The sequence below is a fragment of the Astatotilapia calliptera genome, chromosome 16 (genome assembly GCF_964374335.1).
Source record: "Astatotilapia calliptera chromosome 16, fAstCal68.1, whole genome shotgun sequence".
Classification (NCBI taxonomy): Eukaryota; Metazoa; Chordata; class Actinopteri; order Cichliformes; family Cichlidae; genus Astatotilapia; species Astatotilapia calliptera.
The window spans coordinates 35,740,422-35,766,869 of NC_137437.1; the positions used below are offsets into that span (position 1 = coordinate 35,740,422).

At 44.7% G+C, this 26,448-nt stretch overlaps 1 protein-coding gene across 8 annotated transcripts in view; it reads right to left on the reverse strand.

The window, feature by feature from the left end:
- Positions 1-1,781: 1,781 nt before the first annotated feature.
- myo1b (myosin IB) overlaps positions 1,782-26,448 on the reverse strand; it is a 55,484-nt gene continuing 30,817 nt past the window's right edge. Inside the window, exons 8-32 of one of the 8 annotated variants that reach the window (XM_026145208.2) lie at positions 25,462-25,560; positions 24,596-24,699; positions 22,306-22,453; positions 21,607-21,725; positions 20,955-21,041; positions 20,790-20,855; positions 18,216-18,320; positions 16,449-16,511; positions 15,901-16,101; positions 15,488-15,714; positions 15,052-15,252; positions 13,233-13,326; positions 10,542-10,691; positions 10,389-10,457; positions 10,208-10,294; positions 9,792-9,878; positions 7,179-7,265; positions 6,309-6,395; positions 5,497-5,571; positions 5,279-5,413; positions 5,069-5,175; positions 4,818-4,950; positions 4,287-4,439; positions 3,944-4,074; positions 1,782-3,859 (exon numbers count right to left, since the gene is read on the reverse strand). In XM_026145208.2, coding sequence (XP_026000993.1) covers positions 3,727-3,859; positions 3,944-4,074; positions 4,287-4,439; positions 4,818-4,950; positions 5,069-5,175; positions 5,279-5,413; positions 5,497-5,571; positions 6,309-6,395; positions 7,179-7,265; positions 9,792-9,878; positions 10,208-10,294; positions 10,389-10,457; positions 10,542-10,691; positions 13,233-13,326; positions 15,052-15,252; positions 15,488-15,714; positions 15,901-16,101; positions 16,449-16,511; positions 18,216-18,320; positions 20,790-20,855; positions 20,955-21,041; positions 21,607-21,725; positions 22,306-22,453; positions 24,596-24,699; positions 25,462-25,560 — 2,948 coding nt within the window. In that variant the 3' untranslated portion in view covers positions 1,782-3,726. The remainder of the gene's footprint in view (positions 3,860-3,943; positions 4,075-4,286; positions 4,440-4,817; positions 4,951-5,068; positions 5,176-5,278; positions 5,414-5,496; positions 5,572-6,308; positions 6,396-7,178; positions 7,266-9,791; positions 9,879-10,207; positions 10,295-10,388; positions 10,458-10,541; positions 10,692-13,232; positions 13,327-15,051; positions 15,253-15,487; positions 15,715-15,900; positions 16,102-16,448; positions 16,512-18,215; positions 18,321-20,789; positions 20,856-20,954; positions 21,042-21,606; positions 21,726-22,305; positions 22,454-24,595; positions 24,700-25,461; positions 25,561-26,448) is intronic. The other 7 variants (XM_026145209.2, XM_080290997.1, XM_026145210.2 and 4 more) reach the window with 7 other exon arrangements.

The window sequence follows — 26,448 nt, forward strand, 5'->3', positions numbered from 1 at the left end:
GCATCAGGACTCAGACCATGTTTTAGACGCTTTCTCCTCATGCAGTGCAATGAGTGGTTATTCTGTATGAGAGAGCAACACATCTCAGACCAGTACCAGACAAGAAGGACTTCTCCCACAGGACAAGATGTGTGTGTGAGACGAGTATGTACCTTTAAACACATCTGATCATGAGGTGGTTACACTCTTAGCACACTTAGCAAGCATGCAGTGTTGCACACAAAAAGCAGAATGATGATGCAGCAAGAACCTGTGCAGGAGTGAGTCAGGTTTATAACACATTACACTTGCATTTTTTATTTAATGCCAGCAGCATTGCAGCTGCCACTGCAGCTCTTTTTAAGCATGATGTGCCATGTAGATCCCAATGTCAGCATCTTATTTACCCGCTTCCCAGTCAGTGCACAGCATATGACAATGAAGGGTTAACTGGATGAAAACTGAGATTTGTATTTGATGAATGTAAGCAACATAATAAAACCTTTTCCAACTGTTAATCCAATCAGTGCTGGGAATGTGGTGTACGTCTACCCTTAATCAAATGATGCGAGTCTAATGACTCATGGACCTTTAGCATATTGCCAAGAAACAAAAAACAGGACGTCAGTTTTTGTGTCTGCACAGGTTTATACAGTAGACTTAATTGTGTTATTTACTGCCAGCAGCATTAGAGCTGCCACTGGATCCCTGCCACCGCGATCAGACATCAGGTTTGCTAATGAGTCCTGCACAGTTTGCGTCATTAAAGGTGGATAAAGTAAAGTTATTTAAGTATTTCTCTCCTTTCAGTGAGCAAAACCGAAGCGTTACTCTGTTGATTACAGAGAAGTCTGTGAGGACATCAGCATTTTTTCATAAAAACTTACAAATAAAATCAGACATTCGAATTTATGTTATTATGGATTCATGAATCAGTGAAAATCTATAACTCACCATTCATTTTCTGCCTGCACGTCACAGCTTTCATGGTTATGTCACCTTAGAACCACAGGATGTCGCTAGAGACTATCATCTCTCAACTGGCATAATTTGCTTGTACACACCGATTGCCCCAATATGGTTCCCACCAGTGAACAATTTTGCCTTTATATAAAAATAACGAAGGAGGGTCCCACATTTCCCCACCGGTGCACCGTTTCTGACAAAATCAGCGAACGTCCAGAATCCACCGGAGAAACCGGTCAGACCTGCTCAGTGTTCAACAGCTTCAGGTTCTGCAGGAGATGGGATCGTGCACTGGCCAATTCCTCCGAGATCTCACTCAGGGTTGAATATTCAGTGGGAGGCTGGGACTCCGCCTTCGTTTCCCAGCCTGCAGAGTGGTGGGAACCGGGTACTAGGCAGCCCAAAATGGTATGCTATTTTTACCACTGTGTTCAATCTGAGGGCTGCTCTCTAGAGACCTGTTGCCGGCAGTTCTCCCAAAGCCGCGGAATTTAACCCTAGGACAGCTCTCCCCAGATGTGATGGAAAACATCTGGCCAGCTGCTTGACTACAAGGCTTGGCCATCCAGCCTCAGTGCTACTAACCCCCCTAAACACTCGTATACCAAGATAAAGCCCAGTTGATACTGATGATAAACAGCAACCAAGGCCCTTTAAAGGAATGTGAGACTTAATAGTGTGATGTACGGATGACTGAAAGCTGCCTGCACGTGGTACGTTATATATAAAAAAGCCTTTTTTGATTTGAAGTATTAACCATATACTGGTTTCGATAATAAAGGCAAGTATCTTTGAAAATAACTGGATACAGAAATAATGCAAAGAGTGTCCCAGAATAACATTTATTAATTACTGACTTTTATTTAATTTAAAAAAGATTACTTGTAAATGTTACATTGAGTTCTACTGAAGCATTTCCATGATCTGTCTCTTAGCACAGGTTAACATTAGGCACACAATAATGCAGACATCATTTTGCATTTCTAGCAACTGTTCAAATACAAAACAGCGATTCAGAGAGAGAGAGAGTGGGGAGGAAGAACCCTAAAACTGCACTGAAAGCAGCGTAGCCAGGAAAATACATCAAAACTGGAATTCAGCCCATCTGTTCCCACGTGAGGGTCAACGGCTGATTTCTCAGGTGCCTGTGTCGTGCGTTACATTAAAGAAAACACAAAATCAATTTTCATGTACAGACCACGATACCCTGGATTGCAAAAGCCATCAAGAGCTAATTTATGTCATTCCCTCGCACATTCACCGAAAGTACAAAACGCCCCACCAGAAAAATCAGACAAATAGTCAACGTGCCTGAAAATATAGAGCTCTCGCTTCTTGACACGCAAATGTTCCCCGTGTATAAATGACTGAATACCAGATTTTTTTTAAATAAGACTTCTATAAAGTTGTAAAAAACCCAAATTTGCCCATTCTTTGATTCATCAAGGATCTGTAGTCACTTAATATTTGGCCTTTCCTAAAAAAAACAACAAAAAAAACATATTAGGAGCGAGTGGGCGGAGCACAACACCGACTCAAACTTCAGTGGCAGAAACAGCAATTTTACAAATACAGCAATTAAAATAAAGATACTAAACTGCCCTTTGTCCGAGTCGGGGCCACGGCCTTCAAAGCTTATGTACAGCTTATGGCACAGGAAGGGCAACTGCTATGGGTCCTCACTGCTGTTTTACCAGAGAGGGAATAATTGAGACAAAACGTTTTACTTATTGCACGAAAAATATTCAGTTCAAGGGTTTGCGTCACAGAAAGCTTTGGATGAGGGGAATGAATCCTTTGTCCTTTGGTCGGGCATCTTTCTGTTTTGGTCAGTCCCACATGATGCTCAGGGGGCTTCTTTTAATTTATATATGGAAATCTGTGATATGAGTGCAGGAAGTCTCTACAGAACAAAGCCTGAGAATCAATGCACACTGCAGTGTGTTGAGAAATGGCAAGTTATCACATGTGCAGCCTCATCAAAACATACAGTGGCACTGCAGGTCAACACTGCCCGTTCGGAAAGGTTTTTGACCCTTTGAATAGCTCGACATGAACGGGAACAACGTTTGTGTTTGTACGCCGACACGTGACAAGTCACAGGACCTGTTCAATGGCACATAGAATGGATACGAATGGGGTTTTACAATAAATCAAGCACATTACATTTGACTTTGCAGCTGTCCACCTTTTTTCTGAGAAAGAAAATATAGAAAATAATACAACATACAATCAAATACATTTTCAGGTCATCCTCTTTTTGTTATGCGGAGGTGAAAGCAAGTGCAGTATTCACGTTCATCAGAGAACAAAATCCGACAGGCTGACCCCAAAAGCCATCTTTTTAAAGCTAAAGCTGCTCAAACGCAGACGAGTCGAGCTCTGTGGAGCTCGTCACAAACGTCTCTAATTTACCATACAGGCAGAACAATCATTGTCAACGTCACCATTGGTATACAGAAGTCTGTTGTGCACTAACAAGATTTGCACCAGCGTCAACTCTTCGCGTCAGGTTCACAAAACACCAGTGAAACATTTTAATAATTTTCTGTGGCATGCAACCCAGATTAGGGCTTTCTATGCCAAACAAACAATGTGGTTACATCTGTACCTGTGCCTTAGAAACTTTGATAAGAACAAAAAGCCAAATAACTGCACATTTTTGGGCTCAGAGGGGAAACTGGTGTGACGGCTTTTGAGTCCAGAGTTTTGGGGGAGGGTGATGGTTTGATGTTTAGTCGCCGCCAGACTGAGCGCTCAACGACAGCAGTGGAGACTTCACTATGGCGATGTGGGTACCGACACCTCCAGCAGGCGGTTGTTCTTGCGCTTGCAGGATATGCTGTTGCCGTTCTTCGGGCTGCTCTGGATGAACTTCACGCATACTTTGTCCTGCTTAAACTGCACCAGGAACCTGCCACACAGAAAACATGGGCAACGTCACAAAACATCGACGGCGCCGAAGAAATATCACCTTTCTCAGTGCGACTGCTCTTACTCATCCGAGATGTCAACTTTAAGTTTCTCCCGGTCTGCGGCGGTCGCCCCGATGCGATGGAGCTTGGTGATGATTTCAATAAGGTGCTCACTGCTGAGCAAGAAATCTCCTTTGACAGCTGAAGCCGAACCCTGCAGTAGAAGAAAGTCACATATTAAGATCTTTTAATAAACTTTGGTGTCTCGTCTGGCCTTACAGTAATCGTCCGTCACTTGGAGACATTTTTATTCGCTTCCCGCCGAGCTAAATGAGAAGCTCACTCCCTGAATGACTTTGGCTTCAACGAGCCAGAGCACAGCGGCTTCATAATTCTACTCAACTACACAATCGTGTCTCTTCTCACCTCTTTGAGTTTGAGAGCAAAGAAGCCGTCTTTCTGCGTGCTGACCGACACGCTAGTGACGTCTGGCAGAGGAATGCTGGCCTTCACCTGGCCCGTTTTCTGGTCAGCCAGGACAAAGTTCTTCTTGGTCAGCAGGAAGATCCGTGGCGTTCCCTGCAAACGTGCAAGCTAACATTTTAGCCCTCTATCATTCCCCCTCTACATGTTTTCTTTCAATGCATTTTTAAATGCTTGTGAGCTCCAAGCTCTGAGCTACAACATAGCAGACCTGTGCAGAAATGTCTGATGTCTGCTGGAAGAAAAACGCTGTCAGTTGTTATGATGTCAAAAAACATCAGCTCACCGTGTAAAGTGTTGAAATATACATCAAAACAACAAACGGCGGCTCTGCTTCACTGTGGAAAATTGCAGAAAATCTCTAAACACACAAGGTCGCTGTGTAATCACACTTCCTGTTTTAGGTTTTCCAGTTTGCATACAAACTAAATGGACTGTAAATACTGTGGTGTGTGCGCGTGTGTGTTTTCTGACCTTGCCATTCGCCCTGTTAATCTTGTTGACCACGTCGGCCAGCAGGACCTTCTCGTCCACAGCACTGTTGAGTTTCTGATATTTGGGGTTCTTGCTGATCTCCAGGTAATCTCCTTTGAAAGGCTGACTCACACTGACACACAATACAGGAAAACAAGACTCCGCTTTACCTTGATCATGTGACTACACGTTGCTTTTATCTTGCTATAAAATAAAATAAAGGGCACTTGATGGCAGTGATGTTCAGCTACCTGTTTGGGTAGAGAGCCTTTTTATCCTTGAAGATCTCACTTGCTTCCAGCTTCTCCTCATACACTGCCTTCTTCTCCTCGGTGAACTGGTCCCTGTATTTCTTGCACTAAACAAGAGACAAATTCATTCAGTTACATTCTGATGTATATGCAGTTATTATAAACATGGTTCTTTAATGTGGCTGAATGTGGTCGGTTTTTGTGACCGACCCTCCAGTGATGGAAGATTTTCCGGAGCTCGGTGTGGACTCCATCCAGGAAGCCGTACGGCCTGGCCGGCCACTTTCTGTCTATGGGGGACATGGAAGGCATGCTGCTCTTCAAGCCCAGGAAGTATTTCTGTATCTGGACACACAGACAAGAAAATCATCTTTGGTTTCTTAATATCATGTTAAACTTGAACATTAAAAACGAAAAGTCCAACTTACAATTCGCTGGATGGTAAAGTCGTAGATCTTTTTGCCGGCATTTGCCCTGAAGAACTTCCTGTACTCTCTGCGGACCTATAACGGCACCAAAAGATCAGATGAAATCAATGAACTCAGTTGGTTCTTAAATCTTATCTGTGTGTGTATTTGGAAAGAGAAGGAGGCACACCGACAGCAGGATGACAGTGCAACACAAACAGCACACTGAAAAAAAACATCTGACGTTTGGTTAGTGACAAACAACTGCAGTCTGCTGGACGTTGACATTTACTTTACTTGAAAGGATGTGATGGTTACAACAAGCAGTCTGACCATAAGTCTACAAACTGAGGTGGAAATGGGTGCACTGTGATGCACGAGGTGATGAAAAATAAAAAAAACAATATTAGGACTGCAATAAATGGTGTATGGACAAGTTTACTTCAACAACCAGCAACAGGGACAAGGACACACACCTAGAGAGAAAGAGAGAAACTCTGCTGGATAGGAAAAAAGTGCTCGTTCATGGGTTAGTGTGACAGATGCAGAGAAAAGAAGATACGAGTCAGACGCCGCTGCGTGACATCTGCAACATTAAAAGCCTCAAAGGAGGAAAGAAAGGTCCAATCCTCAATCATCCATTTAAAATTGATTTTTCTTAACTACTTGTCTTATATACATTGCATTTAAAAAAAAATTACAAAATGCAAGAAGTGTCACGAGGACAGCGCCTGGATAATGACAGAGAAGATCCCTGAGGAGGATGAGGAAAGTCAGGGGTGTCGAGTAGGTGGCAGACTTGTTGATGGCTGCGCCGTGGGGCTGGGAGGTACCTTGAGTCCCTGCCAGTAGGCCCAAATCAAAGCGACAGCGTGCTTACGCCTGGCCTCTTCCTTCAGTCTCCTGAGCTCCCTGCGAGCCTGTTCGGGGGTGGGAGGGAAGAGACAGAGAGTAGGAACAAATGAAGCAGGAGAAGATGAGAGGGAGAGGAGGTAGACACCGTTTTGCCTGAGGTCAGAAACATCAAATGCGCACACACACACTGCACACAAGCACAGTGTGATCACTGAGAGACTGTAAAATTACAGCTCTGCTTCTCCAGCCTCCAGAAACCAATATGGAAGTGTGGGTCATGGGAGCATTTATCTGGGGAACTTCTGGAAGGCAAACAGAGCTGGTGCTTTGACAACTTTGAGTGCAAAAGGAGAAAACAAAAAGTCACATCTCAGGCGGTCAGAGGATCCAAACTCATCCTTCTAAAAAACAGCACAGCAATGCAAAAACTACACATGCACCAGCTACACAGCAAGTCATGCAGAGGCAGCAGGCAGCATGCGGTGTGAAGCATGGACCTCGGAGGAAGAAGCTGAAAACAATGCCAGGATAGGACATCAGTCCCTGATGTGATGTATGGAGACTGGACGCCTACGTTTCACTGACTAGTACTCACAGTGGAAAAATGACAGCACTGCAAAGGCAGGTTCAGATGAAAATAACCATTCTGGTCACATGGGTGAGACTGCTGTGCTTTAGCAGCCAGCAGTCCACCTCTGAGAGACTCCATAATAAGATGTCTTACATACAACTTAAGTGTTTGGAAAGAGTCGAGCAGATGGACACGTTATGGACGAGGTGGGAGTGGGATTGATGGAGGGCGGCAAGTCAGAGTCACGGCAAATCAAGTCAACAGGCTTCCCAAATACCTTGGTGCCCTGCCAGCCAGCCCAAATGACCGATACGGCATGTTTATTCCTCGCCTCCTCCTTCAGCTGACGCAGCTCTCTCCGGGCCTAATGAGAAGCGGTGGCAGTTGTGGGTGAAGTTAATTTCAGTGGCAATCAAAACACAATTGTCCGAAAACAGGGGACAGCAGAGGCGACACAGCAGGGGCAAAAAGGCGGATAAACAAAGACGAACAACAAGAAAACGTGCGAACGAGGAGACTCTCCCCACAATGAGGCTGTGTGTGGTCAGCTTTAAAAGAATATCGTATGAAATGATGCAAAATAAAGTCCAGCAAGAAAGTTCAATTATCTTCAGCGTCAAAGGTGCAAACTAACAAAGAGCCAGAACCACAGTTTAGATTTAAGACACTAAAGTCTTAATGCTTTGAGCCTGGCTGTAATTTAGTCTAATAACAACCTCCAAGAATATTCGATATAACAGAGATTGTTACATTCTGACAGGATAATGGTTTCCTGCATGCCAGCAGAATCAGGCTGAGCTTTAAGAGCTTCCTGCTGCACATCATCACATCGATTAATAAGAAGCTTCTTGACTTTAACCAGAGTAAAAACCACAATCATAATCAGATGTGTGGCAACATGTACATTTCTTACTTCCAGCATATGTTTGCAGCATATGCTGGAAGTAATTTTAGATCGCAGCAGAGGTGTGGCACACTGGACAGAAAGTGTAAAACACCTGAGCCGCACGTCGCAGCCACGATCGGCACCGTTTACGACGCCGGATTAAGCGTGTTAGTTGGGGAAGTCGAGATAATCCCACATTTAACCCTTGTGTGGTGTTCATATTTTTGTTACTCAGCCAGTGTTCATGGGTCTGCTGGACCCGCTAGAGTTTTGGCTTTCCAAATTAACACTATCAAACAATTTTATGTTAAATTACTCAGATGTTTACTTCATCCCAATTACAAACCATATGAACAGTAAACATGGTTAATTTTTTCCCTTTACCTTTGTTAGATCACATTTATGAATGAATGTGCTTCTCGTCGTTTTTTTTTTATAAAATGTTATAAAAAAAAAATAAATCAGTTGTAATCAAGTGGAGTGAGTGGAAAGACAACACATTTACACGTGAAGCAATATGTTTCACAACTAAATGGGATCAGCTGCTCATCAATGGTGACATTGGGCCCAGGGTTGTAAAACAGGGGGAGGCGGTGCACACACTTATCCCACACTGTCCTGATGGCAGCTAGCTTGTCTCTCTGCCGTCGAGCTGGTCTGTTGTCTCGGTTATCAAATCGGATAATCCTGGAAATTTTGTGGAAGTTTTCCAGAGACATTGATGCACGGAAAGGTTCTTGCCGGTTTCTGCATCCCACAGGGATTCTGTGGATTCCCCTTTGGACCTGAAAACTCCTGCAAGGATAAGAACCCCAAAGTAGGCCTTTGGGGTTCTTAGATGAATTTGGTCCATCTCCTTCCACCTCTCTCCAAAAACACACCTTCCTTCTAGATTACTGCAATCCAGAATAATTTTCTGGATGGAATCTGGGATGAAAAGCTCAAATGAAGACTTGATGTCCTGCACATGAGTAACTGTCAGCCGTGTTGGCCCTGGCTTATCACAGTAGCAGCTCTGCAGGGTGGCTCATTTCTTGGGCAAGAAGACCATTCAATTTCACCAGTTATTGACGTCCATATTTCTTCACTTGCTGTCTGGTGGGCTTGTTCTGGTCCTGGAGCTGGCTGCAGATGGGGTACTCGTCTTCGTTTTGTTACTAAATGGTGCTCAACCTCATCCTCTTCTTCAAAGTCACTGTCAGACTCTGAATTTTCAGAAATGTGAAATATTCTGAAACCTCTTTGTCAACATCATCATCAGAAGCCCCTCTCTCTTCCAAAATCAATCAGATGGCCCTCGCAGCAGATAATCTTTTGCCATCTTGATCAGTTGTGATAAAGAACCACACTGGCAAAGTCTTATTTATAGTATTATGCCCCTAATTTGCAGGTGGGACAGGGTATGAGAAAATAAAATTTGGATCTCTCAAGAAAGAGGGTAAAATGTGTGAGATGTCAGAGCAGACGGTGTTGGTAGTTGAATTTTCAACAATGTTGCAACTTTGTGCGGAGCAGGAGGGGAAGAAAACACTATCAGCAGCACCAGAAAGGAGGAAGACAGAGTGTGGGAACACAGGACCTACACTTTCAACACTTTTATTAGACCTGGGTCCAGTGGACCCGAACACCTTGTATGTAATGTAAATGCGTGGGGGGAGGTACAGTATGAGGTCACTGAAAATTAGTTCGGATTTATGTTCTTCACAGAAAATAAGCCAAAGTCAATGAATTTCAGGTTGAAAAAATAATTAATTGTTTAATTTTTCTTTTGAGAAAAACTGAAAACGGGTCTCACAGACCCGAACACCATACAAGGGTTAAGAGCCACACAACAGAAAACGGGAAGAAATGAACAGTCGGGCTCGTTAATCTGGCCGAGGTTCATTCAGCAGGGCTGCTACTCTATCAGGCAGTTTCGTGGTGAGAATAGCATAGGATGGGACAAGACGTGATGAACAGGGATGGCAGCTGGGACAGCAACACACTATCGCTGGGTGGAAATACCTTGGTTCCCTGCCAGTAAGCCCAAATTACTGTCACAGCATGTTTATTCCGCACTTCCTGTTTCAGACGTCTCAGCTCCAGCCGTGCCTGGTGGATGTGGTGGGCGTTCGGTAAGACAAGTTAAAGATGTGAGGAGGAGAAAAAAAAATCGAGACGGGAAAGTTGAAAAAGGAGCAGGGGAGAAAAGATAAGTGGGAGCTGTGTGATCAGCACAAGAAGCAGGATTAAAGGAAAACAGCAGCAATAACATTAAAGGACAGGTTTGTTAAAGAACAGCCGTCTTGCAATACTGTGGAGCCTTTAGGCAAGAACACAGCGAACAATAAAAAACCAAAGAGTTTGAAGCGTTCAGGAGCAGGCTTCTCCTGCAGAAGCCATCAAGGTACAGCAAACACCTCGCTCTTTGATATCCGTACCTGGGTGCCGTGCCAGAACGCTGCGATGGTGGTCACTGCCTCCTCGCATCTCTTCTGATGTTTCAGCTCTCGCAGAAGTTTGCGGGCCTGGTGGAAACATGCAGACACTTTCATTTTCTTCCACACGACAGCTGCTACACTTTTTTCAATGAACAGAGTGAATTCAAAGACAGATGCACACCTGCCAGCCTCTGGTGTACGACTGAACCATGGTGGTAGCACTCTTGATGTTCCGGTACTTCTTTTGTTGCTGTGAGATGGAAAAGTGTCATTATGCATCGGTGAGTATGGTTTTTAATCCGCTTTGTATTTTGGTGTAATTAAAGGGTCTCACAGCGTAGCGGCGGTACCAAGCTGCCACCACTATCTGGCTCTTCTTCATCAACAGGAAGTGCGTGCGGCACTTCCAGCCTCTGTAGATCTTCTGAATGAGTGTGGCAAGGTCCTGGAGACACTGCTTTCTCTTCTCCTCCAAGAAAAAGAGCTGCAGGAAGAGGAGAAAATTAAGAGCTCCAGACAAGAGCACCTGGGAAACTGTGTGAACGCTGGATGTTATCAACATCATCAAATTATCTGCAGGAAGGTAAAATGTCAGGGAAAGTCAGTTTACTCTGAGGGGAAAAGGTTACGAGTTGGACTTTTTTTTGGGGGGGGGGGTTCTAAACTGAGGAAGCACCAATTTCTCAATGACAAGAACAAAGTGCAGGTGGGAGAAAAAGTTTACTGCTCCAGGAAGACAATAAAACTGACCTTTTGATAATCGACTTATTCTCAAGGATGAGACCGCATCAGTTATTGCACTGGTGTGAGGAATAGGGCTGCCACAAACGATTATTTTGATAGTCGGCTAGTCAGCGATTACTTTTGCGATTAGTCGACTAATCAGCTCATCATCCATTGGACGTAAACCATACAGCTTATTGCACCAGCAGCATCTGCTCTTATATAACTATCATTAGCTTACAGCTTTAAGTGTTTAAGGTCTGTGCTAACTAAAAATAAAGACAAGATGATAGTTTATTCAATTTTAATGACATTTGCAGATTGTTTCGGTGAAGTTTAATAAACTCCTTGCTATCTAAAATATAACAGGACACCGGAGTAAATTCTCCAGCATCTCACACTTCTGATAATCAGCTGTCTGCTTGACATTTATTCAGCTGTGTAAAAACTATAACTTTAATCTCAGACAAACCGATTTACTCAGGAACAAATAAAACACTGAAAAAAGCCAAACAACATTTTTAAGTTATCTAAGTGACTGATATATCATGTTTAACCTGAGTAGTGAAAGACGGCGGTGGGTTTGAAAACGATTTGCCGGTGTTGTGCCAAAAAGTGATTTCCGGTATTTGCCAAAAAGCGATTGCTCATATTTAAAGTGCTATAAGTAACTTGTTGGGCTATAATATGTTAAACATATGTCAAATGCATCCCTTATGGATGACATAAAGTCATCTTGAGCCACAAACAACATTCGTGTAGCAAGATACAAGCCGCAATCAGTTTTTGGCAGCGACTTTTATATAACCTTTATTTATGCAGTAAAAAAAATCTCATTAACATTAAAAATGTATTTTGTAAGAGTAAGTTGCCCAACAGGACAGCAGAAATGGCAGCAAATATTACAATAGTTCTGTAAAAATATTTTAAGTGGGGATAAAGGACCGGATTGGTTATAATGTAAGTACAAGTTGTAAAGATACTTCAAAAACAGATAATTTTTTAATTCTTTATGTAACCCCTTTGTATCCCCTGTTCACCGAAGTCTATTTACGAACATACGTAAAGATATTACACATAAAAAATACACAGAAACACTGGAAATCAGTTTTTGGCAGACAATCACTTTTTGGCACAACACCGGGAGTCCGGTGTTCTCACGGCTCTAGTTAGCCTAGCCCCCGGCTAGCTTTCGAGCTAGTGGGTAACAGGCGTCTCCGAAAACGTCGGAGCGCTTTTGAAAATATGCGGTGTCCTGATAAACTGAGCCGATATTTGAGGTTTACACAGCTACATTCTCGCCTAAAAATATGTTAAACGTTTATTTTGTGACCCAGAAAGAGTAATAAGAATAATATTAAAACTAAGCAGCTGCCGCCATTGTTGGAAACTAAGCAGGGCCGCGCTATGAATTCTGGGACACAGTTTCTTCTTCTTCGGGGTTTAACGGCAGCTGGCATCATGAACATGCAGTGCTGCCATCTTCTGTTTCAGTCCGTTATTACACTCTTAAATCCTGCTACTTATTCCTGCGTCTTTCAGGATCTTACAAAGCTTCAAACGACGCGTCGACTATTAAATCAGTCGTCGACGTTTTTGATAGTTGACGTAATCGTGACTAGTCGACTAATCGTGGCAGCCCTAGTGAGGAAGTCACTGCTTTACCTTCAGGAACACTGGGCCTGTCGATATAACGCCACATATGGAAGTTTCTGGGTTTGTTCATATATCCACAGAGCTTGACTGATACCTACGTCGCGACTATTCTATTTTCTGTATAGATAAAAAAATGGTGTCAGTTAAGCTAAAGGTGTGACTGCAGTGATTAAGGAGCAGAATAAATATGCTCGAACTCTGTTTCAGTGATTTTGAAGCTGTAGATATGTAAAGCAGATAAGCTGATCAGATAGAAAAAGCAATTATGGAAAAATTCTCCCAGTGTGAGATCATGTTATTCCAGGCTCTGTTTGGCCTTTTGCTGGTGGGGGAGAAAGTCCATCCAAACGCTGCAGGCCCGAGCAGCTGAAGAGTCTGCAAGCGCAGAGGAAAGAAGCCTGTTTCCCATGTTATATGGGACAGCTAAATGAAACCATGTGTTCTCAGAGTGGTGGTTACAAGCTAATTGTTGAAGTGGGGGCTCCAAGCAAAGCCCACCCTGCTTTACAAACATGTAGCTGTGAGAAAGCAAGGCAGCTGAGCACACCGGCTTCAACCATTCGACTCCAAAACAGCCCAATCTGCAGGAATACTGAGCAGCTGTCCAAAAAATAAATGCTTCGCCAGGTTAGAGAGTGGATTTTACCGTTCTTGGGTTTCTGATGAAGATCTTGGAGCGGCCATAAGAGATCTCTTCTGTTGGAATCTGGAGGTCGGCCATCAGCACCTCCACTCCTTCCCTGTGGGAAGTCAGAAAAGTCAAGAGGGTCCTACACTACACGAGCGCAGATATATACAGTTTTCACAGGATTGCAGTGCAGTCCCAACCTTACTGCTTCCATAGGAATTAAGAGGATAAGTCGCAGGCGTGCGCTGCTAATCAAACGCACTTGATTAAAATAACAACTCTTTAAAATCAGGTTGTGTCAGTTCGAGCTTTCAGGTGTGTGTCAACAAAATCTTCCTAGGAGTGGACGTTCCAGCAAGTTCACCCCGGGGTCAGGTTGTGCAATGCTCAGAGAAAAGGCTTTGCAGGCCTCAGCATGCTAACCTGGGAAGTTCATCACAGTACAATTAGAAAGAGACTGAACAAGTATGGCTTGTTTGGAACGACAGCCTCTTCTTTTTTTAAATAAAGAAAAAACAGGGCAGCACAGCTCATGTTTGCAAAGGTTCAACCTGTGCCGTCTGAACAGGGGAGCCGTTTAAAGTCCAGACGTCAACGTGATGGGAGCTGCGCGTGAATAAACACCTGCAAACATCTGTTCCTCAACGTTTTCATTCAGAAGTAAACACGCTTCTTAGATCAGAGGTTAAATGTCTTAAAAAGTTAAGGTGTAGTCGTCTCGTGTTTAGGATCTTAAGACTACTGTGACCTGCACAGACAAAGGTGAGCGGGCCAAAATTACACCACAACAATGTGAGACTGATGAAAACCACACAGAAAACAATTGCACATGATGCTGAATCATGGGGTGTACTTAGTTTTTCACCTGACAGAAACAGCAGAAGGATTCGGATTCATGGAATAACAGAAGAGAGCGCCGAGGATGGAGTTTGAGAAATGGTGGAAACCATGATGAAAGCAACAGCCAGAGAAATATGTCAGGAGACTAAGAAGAAAACTAAAACCACACAAAGCTGATACAAAGATGCTGAAACATCAGGAGCCAGATGTGTGAGACGGCAGATAGGAATCAGTGACTTCACCAGCAGAGAGGACGAAACCTGCAAGTCTGGCCGAGTCGAGGAGACAGATAAGGAGGGAACGTCTGGGCATGTTGTGGTTCCGAAACATAAGGTTTCATTTCCTTCAAACAAAGCTCGCTGTGACGACACGCACCTAAAACATCTCTGTTGACACACTGCTTTTATATAACATGACCGAACCAGCCAAACCTTTTTACCCTGGAATCACTCACGTCTTTAGTTAACTTGCATGTGAATCCATGCATATGCACACAGTGGGGACAGGAATGCATGAAAACAGCTGGGAAAAAAGGAGGGAACCAGTTTCCTTATCCTTAGATCTACACATACCAAACTCAGCCAAAAGTGTTGCTTTATAGCTCAGAGTTTTAGACCACATATTTAAATATACAGATCATATGGTCTGCTGGGTAAACTGCTGTCAAGCTCCCCTAATTATTTTCCCTTTTGCCTCTTTCTGTGTCATCCGAGTACTTTCTAGCAACGGCTGCTTCGCATTCACACAGCCACACCTGGGAGTGGACCGCTCTAGCCACAGTCTATTAGTGCTGGTCACACACTCTCCACTGGGAGCAGAGTCAAGTTTAGTGCCTTAGCTAAAGACACCTGGGAGCATTTCTCATTTTCCACACTCACATTTTCACACTGAAAACTTGAAGGGATTTGCTCTGGCAAGCTTCCAGGGCCAAGACCTCTTTTCCCCCCTAATCAACTATTCCCTAATGTCACCACTTCAGGGTATAAACAACAATTACCTTGCAGGCCCCTTCCAATGCGGCCAGGTCCTTTTGCAGAGCATTTTGTAGCGCTCCAAGCAGGGCTCGTAGGGCTGGCGGAAGGCATAGCCTGCTCGTCGCACACGGACGTTCTCCATCAGGCCCAGGTAGCGCACCTGATGGCGGACCAGAGAGTCGGTGAAGATGTGGGATGCCTTCTTATCATTGGGCTTGATGCAGCTGGAAAGCAAAAATTAAGTTGCAGATATTAGGCTGGTGCGTAGAGCCGGCTGCAGTAACAGCAGCAGCTCTTAAGTGCGCTTTTTATAGATTAATAGACCGTGCTAGACGGTGAGAGTAACAGCAGGCCGGCTGTACTCTCTGGACTATTTGAAAATGATTTCAAAGCAAACTTTGAGAGAATCACAAACAGCACAAACTGCTCTTTCTGTGTAATCGATATGATCAGATTTACCGGATGTAGTTTGGGTTCTTGGTCTGCAGGTTCCTCATCAGCGTGCCCACTGAAGCTCTGAACTGGAATCCAGCAGTTAGTGGTCTCTTCAGGTTGACTTTGGCTGGGTTGCCTTCAGGAAACAGCTGTTTGATGAGGCTGTGGTTGGCTTTGTACATGGCCTGTGACAGGTCCCGGTACAGAAGGTCATTGTTCTTATCCACAAAGCCCTCCACACGATACAGCACCTGGATACACAGAGGGAAGTGAGCCATTCACAAAAAGGTATTTTCATACACAAGTTGAACAAAGTGGTTACTTCTTTTTACACTTTGATTTTATCCTATGCAAAAATTCATAATATTATATTATTAATTTGTTAACATGTCTTTTTTAACATATCCGTCAGCTGTTATTGTTGCTGCCTCGGGTACCTTGCCGGCGTAGTGCTGGATGCGGAAGCAGTTGTGCGGCAGGCTGTGGTCGTTGAGGAACTTTGAGTTCTTGTTCAGCCGACTCTCAAAGTGCTGGTGGTCCGCACAGATGGTGTTCAGTTTGTCCAGGAAGGTCTCATCAGTGACCGTCCCCGGCCTCAGACACTCCTCGTCCAGCATGGCCAAGATGCCGTTTTGATTCTGGCACAAACAAAAGGAGGTTTAGGGTCAAACTTCTGAAGGGTTCAATGTAGAAACGTATTATTCTGTCATGGCTCATGTGTTTCACAGTGCTGAACAATCTGTTCACAACAGCTCGGATAATCATCTCATTTTGCTAAGACAACGTCAGACTTAAAATCAGCTTTAATGATGAACTGCTTTTCAATAACAACACCGATCATGAGGTTACACAGGAGGTTTACGCCACCTCTGGAGTCACAGAGCGGGAGAAATCATCCAGATTTAACCAAAATTAGCGTTTCTCAGTTATTCCAGAGAAACAAGTGTGGAGAACATGAAAAGCCAAGAACAGACACAGGACTTACGTTCTCAATCAGGTCACAGATGATGGCATTGTTGAAATATTCAATGTTGGTCCACTCGATGCCCTGTAACAAATGCATAAGCAGAGGTATACAGACATTTGTGTACATTTTAGAGACTGATGTACGCTGCATGTGGGAGAGCTCAGCACAGCACGTGCATTTTCAGCGTGCACCTCATCTATCACCTTTACCAAGTATTCATGTGCTGCAATTACAGAGACACATGTTGCAGCACTTAATATTTACATGGGCGTAATGAGAACAAATGCTCCGGGAAGGAAAAAACAAAGAGACTTGGGTTGGTCACAGATCTTGTTTCTTTCATCTTGAACTCGAGTGCGTTTATTGAAAATGATTTAATCAGGATAAACCGATGCGTTTCCATCAGTTCTGAAGACATAATTGTCCTCGGTGCTTTGATGTTATGTCCTAGAGGCTCCGTCTGCCTCACGTCGAGGCCAGAGTCCCTTTGGAGACTCAAAGGAGGAACACTTTCAATCTTGCCCTCTCAGAAAGGTTCACTGGGCCTTGAAAATTTTTTTTAGCAGCCATCAACTTCATAGCTACTAACGGCTTGGTAACCTAGGTCGGGGTAAGCAACTGGACAGATATTTTGGAGGGGGGAGGGGCGGATGCACAGGAGGCATAGCTTAAACTGACGGGTGGCCGGCCGCATTCCTGATTGGTAATCCTCCCTTCTTGCTCCAGCACTGCGGTATTTTCCCATGCAGTATACTGGAGAGAGGCCAGGAGTGGAATATCATTGGTGGTGGTGTTAGTAGGGAAGTGGCGTGGGGGTCACTACTGCTGCACTCATACACAGAGCTCGGAAAACAAACAGAGCCTAAAGGCCCGCAGCGGGGAGTGTTTACTCTCGCTGGAGCGGAAGACCATTTCCGTCCCCAAGAATCCACAGAGGGAAGACGTGAAGGGAATAAATGAAGAGGGTTTTCATGACAGAGACACACGTGAAGTAATAATGCGTCTGGTCAAAGGGCGAGGCTTGTAGAGCTTAAACAGATGAGCGCCGAGCGCCAAGCCGCCAGCGCAACAAAGGTGTGCAGAGCGCCAACACGTAGAGTGATGCAGATTCTGCACAGCTGTAGGCCTGCACAGCACAGCTCGCTCTCGCTCTGCAGGCCTACTTGTTGTTCCTAGAGTATTTAAAAGTAGAATGGGAGGCAGAGCCTTCAGTTTTCAGGCCCCTCTTCTGTGGAACCAGCTTCCAGTTTGGATTCAGGAGACAGACACTATCTCTACTTTCAAGATCAGGCTTCAAACTTTCCTTTTTGCTAAAGCATATAGTTAGGGCTGGACCAGGTGACCCTGAATCCTCCCTTAGTTATGCTGCAATAGGTGTAGGCTGCTGGGGATTCCCATGATGCATTGAGGTTTTCCTTTCCAGTCACCTTTCTCACTCACTATGTGTTCACAGACCTCTCTGCATTTAATTATTTGTTATTAATAATCTTTGGCTGTCTCTCTTCTCTTCCACAGCATGTCTTTATCCTGTCTTCCTTCTCTCACCCCAACCGGTCGCAGCAGATGGCCCCGCCCCTCCCTGAGCCTGGTGCTGCTGGAGGTTTCTTCCTGTTAAAAGGGAGTTTTTCCTTCCCACTGTCGCCAAAGTGCTTGCTCATGGGGGGTCATATGATTGTTGGGTTTTTCTCTGTATCTATGAAGCGCCTTGAGGTGACTTTTGTTGTGATTTGGCGCTATATAAATAAAATTGAATTGAATCCCAGAGTTCACCATTCACACGCTCACCTCTCTGACATACTCTTCCTGCTCCTCACGCAGGGTCAGCTCGATGAAGATCTGCTGCAGTTTCTCGTTGCAGTAGTTGATGATGAACTGCTCAAAGCTGTTGTCCTGTGGGTGTAGCACCAGGAGGAGAAAAACAGTCAGACTTCTGTTAATGTGTTGGTTCATCTGCATTTCAGAGAATTCCTGCCACTAACGGTCTGCTGAGTGGCTTAATAACAGGTTAGAAGAAGGTAGGACAGGTGGACCATCGACATATCCGGATATCCAACATCCAGCTGTTTGTAAGTACTACACTTCAGGAATCTACGTCTGAAGGATCATCTCATCTTTCATTGTATTAAAAGCTTATCTGTCAAATCTGCTTCAGCTTCTTCTTCTCTTGGCTAACTGAGACTCATCCTTCATATCCATTTCCACTGGATTTGTCTGTTCAATTCACTTTTCCAAGATAATTTCCTGTTGTGTTTTATTAAAAAGTACGGTTGCACCTGCGCATCCTGAAAGTGAATTCATATCCTCAACAGCTGCACAGCTGCTTTTAGAAAACGAAGAGTAAAGCATGACTGTAACCCAGCATCACTTGATGTCGCTGCACGCACTGACACTTACCGTACCTCTGAAATGACACCAGTGATAATAAGTTTGAACAGCAGCTCGCTCCTTCTGAGGATTTGCTAACTCATTTTCCGACTGAGCACACACCTAATCAATCTGGACGTTGAACAATGGATACCAGGAAGGTTGTAATAATACCAGATAATGACAAATTCTTATCAGAACACGTTCCTGTGAACTGTCTTGGATTAGATTTCATTAAACATTGATGGAGCGTTGACTATATAACAGCCTCGACCACTTTTAATCCCCACAGCATTCACTTATTATTGTCGTCAATCATGACGGTGTTTAGTGGTGAGTCATGCTTCTTGGCACACTGGGTTAGGTTAACATTTATTGCTACGGTTAGAGGTTCAAAGACAGTTTAGTCCAACAGCTCGGAGAAGAGGACAAACCGAGGTTCTCAGTGACCAGGAAATAGGATCCACACGTACAAGTGGAGCAGTTTTTAAAACAATTTCCTTTTACTGAGAAACGAAAAGGTTGTCCACACACACACACACACACACACACACACACACACACACACACACACGCTCCAAAGTGGCAGCAGATGCGTGGCTGAAACATGTAAAAGAAACCAAAACTATTTTATCTACAGTCAATGTTTTTATGACAAGTGGTTAATATTCATTCAAGGACATAATAAAAATGCCTTCATGTTCACAGACTTTCATCAATGGTTCCACGTTTGAATAATAAACATTTAGCCAAGATGAACAATGTTCCTCTGAAGCTCAGTAACTGACATGTTGACCATGTTATTTTGTTTAAACTAAAATTTAACACACGATCGTTTTATGATGCTTTTAATATGCTGCGAGCTAAAGTTGGTACGGTCTGTGTCAAATATCAGCATGATATAAATAAAGTAAATACATTTTCATCTCTCCAAAATAACGATCCATTTTTAAACTAATCACTTTCTGTTATCCTGTTTAAAAACTGGAGCCAAATAAAGACTCAGCAATCAGCTTTCAGTCTTATTGAAACACCTGATCGTTCTAAGAAAGCATTTAATTCTACACTCATTAATATTAATAATAGAAACACCTGTTAGTGCAACAAGCAATAAGGCCGAGAGCTTCACATTCTTCACATAACTGTTATACATGTAGGCTTCACTGCAGGCCTGTTGCATTAGAGTGCATTGCTGTTAAGTGTACTGACTGAACTGACTTAAGCAGACTGTGACTTTGGCTTGTCCAGCCTCCTGTCAGCCGCGTGGCTCTGCTGCACACGAGGAGCCCTGAATCGTCCTTAACGGGGAGGTGAATTAAGGAGTTTAGATCACAGCATGCTCGCGGCCACAGCAAACAGGTGCAGGTGTTACTTACTCCATTCTGGTGACCCAGACACAACAACAACGAGAGGAGAGGAAGGACTCGAGAGTGAGTGGGGTGAACGAGCAGGGATAGGAGCAAGACATGATCGGGGGGCATCGTGCATCACAACAAAGAAACTTAAAGCCGTCATTCTGTTCAAACTCTGTCACATGTTTACATGCACTGCTGTCTATGTGGCGTTTGGTGCATTACTTTGTATACAGTTAGCATAAATGGAGCCGTCTGTTCTACGTCTCGCTGTAATATGTGATGTTAATGCTGAGAATCAGAATCACCTTTGATTGTGTAACAACAGCATGAATACGACGTGCAGAGTGTGCAAAGGCTATTTTCCTGCTGTGAAATGCAGACTTTGAGAATTGAAACCACTTTTCCACAAAAATAATTTCAACTCCAGGAGCAACAACAAAAACTGAACTAATCTGATCTCAGTGTGGTTTTATCAGCTCTACGTTTCTGCCGACAGGCTCCACACAGGTACCAAAACATGCACGCAAACAGCCGAGGGCAAAATTCTTTTCCTTGTAATAAAAATGTTTGGATGGTCCGACTGTGTCCTTGTGGCCTGTCAGGATAAAAAAAGGCTGGTCTGAGCTGCTATTTGTCTCACCTCAAATATCTCAAAGCCGTAGATGTCCAGGACGCCCATGACCTTGTGCCGAGCTTTAGTTTGTGCCTACAGGGACACAATATTGGTACCATTAGGAATAAAGTACAGCAGTGGAGTTTTGTCAGTCTAAATAAATAAATTAAAAAGATGCCTGACATCGCTTACTTGTATGCTTTCATTGATTCTGGTAACCAGCCAGCTAAACAAGCGACTGTAGAGATTTTTGGCAAGGGCATCTCGGGCATAGTAGGCCTGTGAATGAAGACACTGTTAATGATGAAGCGACAATAAAGCGAACCAGCAGAATCGGCAACGATTCATTTTATTACATATCTGCAGAATTTAACTAAACTTGTTCCTTAAAAAAAAAGCTATCGTGGCTACACTGATTCAAAGGAAACAGAGCAGCGGCCATACATGAGCAGAAATATGAGGATTATAAAGTCAGGCTAATAAACCCTTTCCTCGTCTGTTCTGGGCACACAGGGCCCATGTTTGCAGCATTAATGTTATATGAAGAGTCTGAATGAACCCACTAACCTCGAAAATATGACCTACATTTGAATTTCCAGGAGGAATACTGCACATGTATAATGCAGACGTTGTCATGTAGAAGTGGCACAGAGTCGGCAGCCAGTAAAGCAAGTCAACGGGAAGAAATGGCCCTTTGGTGTGTGTGTGTGTGTGTGTGTGTGTGTGTGTGTGTGTGTGTGTGTGTGTGTGTGTGTGTGTGTGTGTGTGTGTGTGTGTGTGTGTGTGTGTGTGTGTGTGTGTGTGTGTAATAAGCAGGTGAAAGAGATGCCAGTCTGCCTCTGACCTGGGCCACATTCAGCGTCGTGGAGACTTTCTCCATTTTAGCCTCCACTGTGCGGTAGCTGAACGCCCTCTCCAGCACCGACTGCTCGATCCCCAGCAGCTCACACATCTCCTTCAAATCTGCAAAGTAGCCACAGAAAACGGATTAAGACACGCAGATAATGCTTTTGCAGACATCAGGTCTCATCTTGTGATGGTTCTTATTCTACATTTGATTCGAATCAGAGGGTAACGTCATAAGGAAGCTGTAAGGAGGAAGAATCAACCCTCGTAACCTCCTCAGCGTTTGGGTTTTATTCCCGACAATGAGGTGTTCCCACCGGCAGAGTCGAGGGAAAAGCAAAAACAGAGGACTCATCTGAATAACACGTTGCAGCTGATTATTAACAATGCAGTCTTTGATTCAAATGTGGGAAAAAAAGAGGAAAGCACGGTTGTCCAAGACTCACTGAGGGAAAAATGCAAATGAATGATTTCCCTAAAAACAGCAGCTGTGAGGGTGAAACTCTTGTCACGCAAATCATAACACAAATATTGTTTGAGGACAACAAGCTGCCAACAGGGGACGGTGACTCTGGACCAGGCCCAGTGAGTCAAAAGGGTTAAATGAAAGGAGAAAATATTCACAATAACTCCTGTGAATAAAAAAACAAAACCGTGTAAAATATGTCCGATGAAGGCGCAGCAGCACCAAGCCCACCATTTTTGTCTTTGACGCGGCTCTCGTCGGTGCCGTTGCAGCGCGACTCTGGCTTGAACTCTATGTTGCCAAGCTTCAGCACAGCTGCCACCAGCTCCAGCACCGACTGCACCTCGTCCTCCATGAAGCCCACGATCTGCATGGCGTTCTGGAAGAGGGCGAGAAGAGGGAAAAGACAGAAACAACGTCACTAAGGCACCGACGTTCCTGCAACTTGGTGCAGAGGGGAACACCTACAAACATCACACAGAACATCCTGACAGCTGACAGGTAAAGTGAATCGCACTGATTATATCTTCATCATGGCCTCTGTTAGCAGGCGGGAGGTGTCAGAGAGGGGGAACATTTTGTCCTTAAAGTTGATGTTAGAAGCAGGAATCGTTTTCAAGCGTAAGGATTTGGGAGCGTTTGATAGAACTGGGTCAGCTCCTGTGGGGTGTTCCTGATCTGCAGGGGTCAGTGATCCAAGGTAGCTGAACCAGTGATGGGCTCATGGGTGGCCAAGACTCCCTTATGGTCAGCCTTTACTCCCACAGCAGCTCTTCAGTCCAACAGATGAGCTCAAATTGCAGAAAACGTTCATGCTGGTTCTGATAGAAAGGTGAGAAAACACAGAGCATCACAGGTTGCTGTGTGTGGAGCTGCAGACCTGACAGGGTCTCCATGCTGTCTGCTGCTGAAAGCACCAACACTGGACATGTGGCCATCAGATCTGGACCACAGAGCGATGGAAGAAGGTGGGCTGGTCTGATGAAGCACGTGGATGGCTGGGTGGTTGTTCCCCAGGTAAGTGATGAACATCTGGTACATCAGGATGCATTATGGGAAGAAGGCCAGCCAGCAGGGGCAGTGTAACACTTTGAGCAATGTTCTGCTGGGAAACCTTGTGTCCTGCGTCCATGTGGATGTTACTTTGACACGTACCATCTACCTAAGCATTGTTGCACATCATCTACACCCTTTCGTGGGAACAGTGCTCCCTGATGGCTGTGGCCTCTTCAGCAGGATAATGTGCCACAAGTCAGAAATGGTTCAGGAATGGTTTGAGCACAACAGCCAGTTTGAGGAGTTGACTTGACCTCCAAATTCCCCAGATCTCAATCCAGTCGAGCCATGTGCTGGACCCACACGTGGAGGCCCCACCTCACAGCATACAGGACTTACAGGACCTACATCTGGGTCCAGATACAACACACCTTCAGGGGCGGAGTCCATACCTCGATGAGTCAGGAGGACCAACACAATAGGTGCTGATAATGTTGTGTATATCACTGCTCTGTGATCAGTGCTCTCACAATGAGTTTATTAAAAAGACACATCTAGTCTTCTCACTGGTTTGTGGAATCCACTCAAACTTGTACACACTGTATATATATAAAGCAAAATCCTATCAAACATATCAGCACAAGCTATCATAACACCTGAAATCATGAATTTGAATATTTAAATCTCTTTAACGGAATCCCGGTCCATCATATTACAGTCAAACTTCCTCTTCCTGGATCACAGACACAGAGCGGTGAACGGTGACGACCGATGATGGAGAATTCATGAATCGCAAACATTTAATCAAACATCAACAAATAAACATTTAAGAAAAGAAAGCTCCGTGTGGCGGCGTCATTGTGTGGAGGGAATGTCGTCTCGTGCTTCCTGTGGAGAAACGCAGCTGCAGCAGGAACAGCGTTAAAAACTCTGTGGGAGTCGATGAGAAGCAGGATGTGAGGAGGGGGAATGAGTACAGTAGAGAGTGACAGAGCAGGCTGTAGGGGCTTATACAGTAGCTGAGCAAAGCATGCTGAAACAGGCCTAATGACACAGCACAGGAGATAGCAGAGCGCTTCTCCCAGACACAACATCCTCTGTGTTACCATCAATAAGGCTGAGAAGACGCACAAAGACAAAATAGCACATATTTGTGCAGAGCTTCAATAAGAGGAAACTCTTTTCTCCCGTGGCTTTCTCTGTTTTTGGAGTTTTTCCTGTGTTTAATCAATACAAACCAGTCTTTAATCCACCGTCAAGATCAAAGTTCACCTGGTTTTGCAACAGGTGGGAGGGCCGCTGGCGTGAAGTGTTGACACAGCCAGCAATACTGACGCCAAAGCACGTTTGTTCGTTTGTTCTGCCGTGGAGATAGCAGGGCAATCAGACCGCCTCCTCGCTCTGCCGCGCCACACCGAGTTAACAGAAATCCCGCAGAGAGGAAAGTCTGTGCCAAACGTCACGAGGGTGAGGCGCAGCGTCGGGCTCCACCAGTCATACGGACACACGTATGCGCTCTACTCACTCTGACTGTCCTGAAGTTAGCCGCATCGTCCAGTCCGCTGACCGCAGCAGAGTCCAGGCTCAGGTAGTTGTACTTGCTAAAGTCCCGGTCCAGCTTTAGCTTCCCTGTGACACACAAACCATGTGGTTGTCATTTAGACTCATGCAGCGTAACTACACTCCTGCCAGCTGCCCCATAAAATCCAGCACAGCTCTGTGAGCCGATAGAAGATGCTGAATTCAATTCCCGTTTAAAGAAACACAACTGATGGTGTTGCCTTAGAAATTTTAGAAAAATGTGTCTAAGCCCTGGGGTATTGCCCTCCTTCAGTTCTGACACGGTGTATTCAAACACTGAGCTGCTGCTGTGAACATCATGCTGGAAGATCAGATTGCCCTCTTTAAAGGCCTCCCTGTCATTTAGTAGAGAAATCCTCTTCTGGGTGCATGTGTCAGATTTCATTCATAGCAGTATTAACAACAGCTAGAGCCTCAGTGATGTGTGCGCTCTGGGGTCAATGACCATTATATTGTTCTCCTTTGTGAAGAACATTAAACAATGGCCCCTCGCAGCAGAAACGCAAACAGAGCGAGTGGGTTTCACTCTCTTTGTTCTCGTGGTGTTTATTAGGCAGGAAGGGCGACTTATTAATGCGTTAGCCATGTGTTCATGCAGCTGCATGGGGGGATTGGCACATTTAGTATACACACGGTAAACGTAACAGTAAGCAGAACATCAGGCCTATTTTTTTAATTCATACTGCGAGCATCCAGAGACGTGCACATTCTGAGGTCTTTCTCCTGATTCTCAAAGTGGCATTGATCCCGGCAGCTCTACGTTCCTGTCCAGGTCACCATTCGACCAGCTTTTCCAGCAGTTTTACTCACTGAGCGTGTCGTCTGAGGCTCCAGACAGAAGCTGATAAAAGACGTGGAAGTTCCTCTCGCCTCTCGGCTGCTTCACCACACGTGACTTCTCGAGCAGATCTAAAAAAAGAAAGAAAGAAAAAACAAAAGGAAACAATGACACACAAAGACGAACCAGAAGCCTGCACAGGAAATCCTTCTGCTGCCACTCTCAGGTGCCCCCAGCAGTAAATATCGAGCCGAGCCTCAGGAATTAAAGCTGCCCGGTCTGTATTTATAGAGCTCGACTGGGATCCTCGTCCAGCGATGGTTTTTTCAGTCTCCAAGGTGACCAAACCAATATTGGTAATTATCTCTGTGTGCAAACACCACAGGAAGAAACCCCACGAACGATATCAGACGTCAGCCCTTTCTCCGGGGCTGGAACCGAGTGCACCTGATTAAAGAGGGACCATCATCCTCTCACCACATCAGGAGGAGTACGATTTAATTAAAGCCCGACTGTGCTGCTCAGCAACATCACCGGCTGAATAAGCATTCAATTTGTCTATTTTTAAAAAACAGCTTATTTTAGGAAACTTGAAGAGTTGGTGTTGTACTCAAGTGAAGAGTCTGGGGAACAAACTGACCACAGTGACCGGGACCAAAAATCAGAAGGAAATAAAAACGGCTTTTGGCAATTTTCAGCACTTAAGGCTGTTTAAACACCGACTCACAGATCTGTGGTCGTGGCTCCACTGCAAGCACCAAACTAGAGGTCGCTGCAGCCCCGGGGCTGTCGGGGTTAGCAGCGGATTGTGACACCCACCGGCCACGAATCACGTTAGTGGCTCCGTGAGAGCTTGCACATCAATAATACAACATCCACAACTGAGTGGCTGTCAGCAGCAATACAGAGCTGTGATTAAAGATACAGAGAGGACAAGACAAGCCACTGAAAACCAGTTCCTCCATCACAGACAGACACAGGGGCAGGGCAGCGAAGTGACCTGAGCACAGCCATGTCCA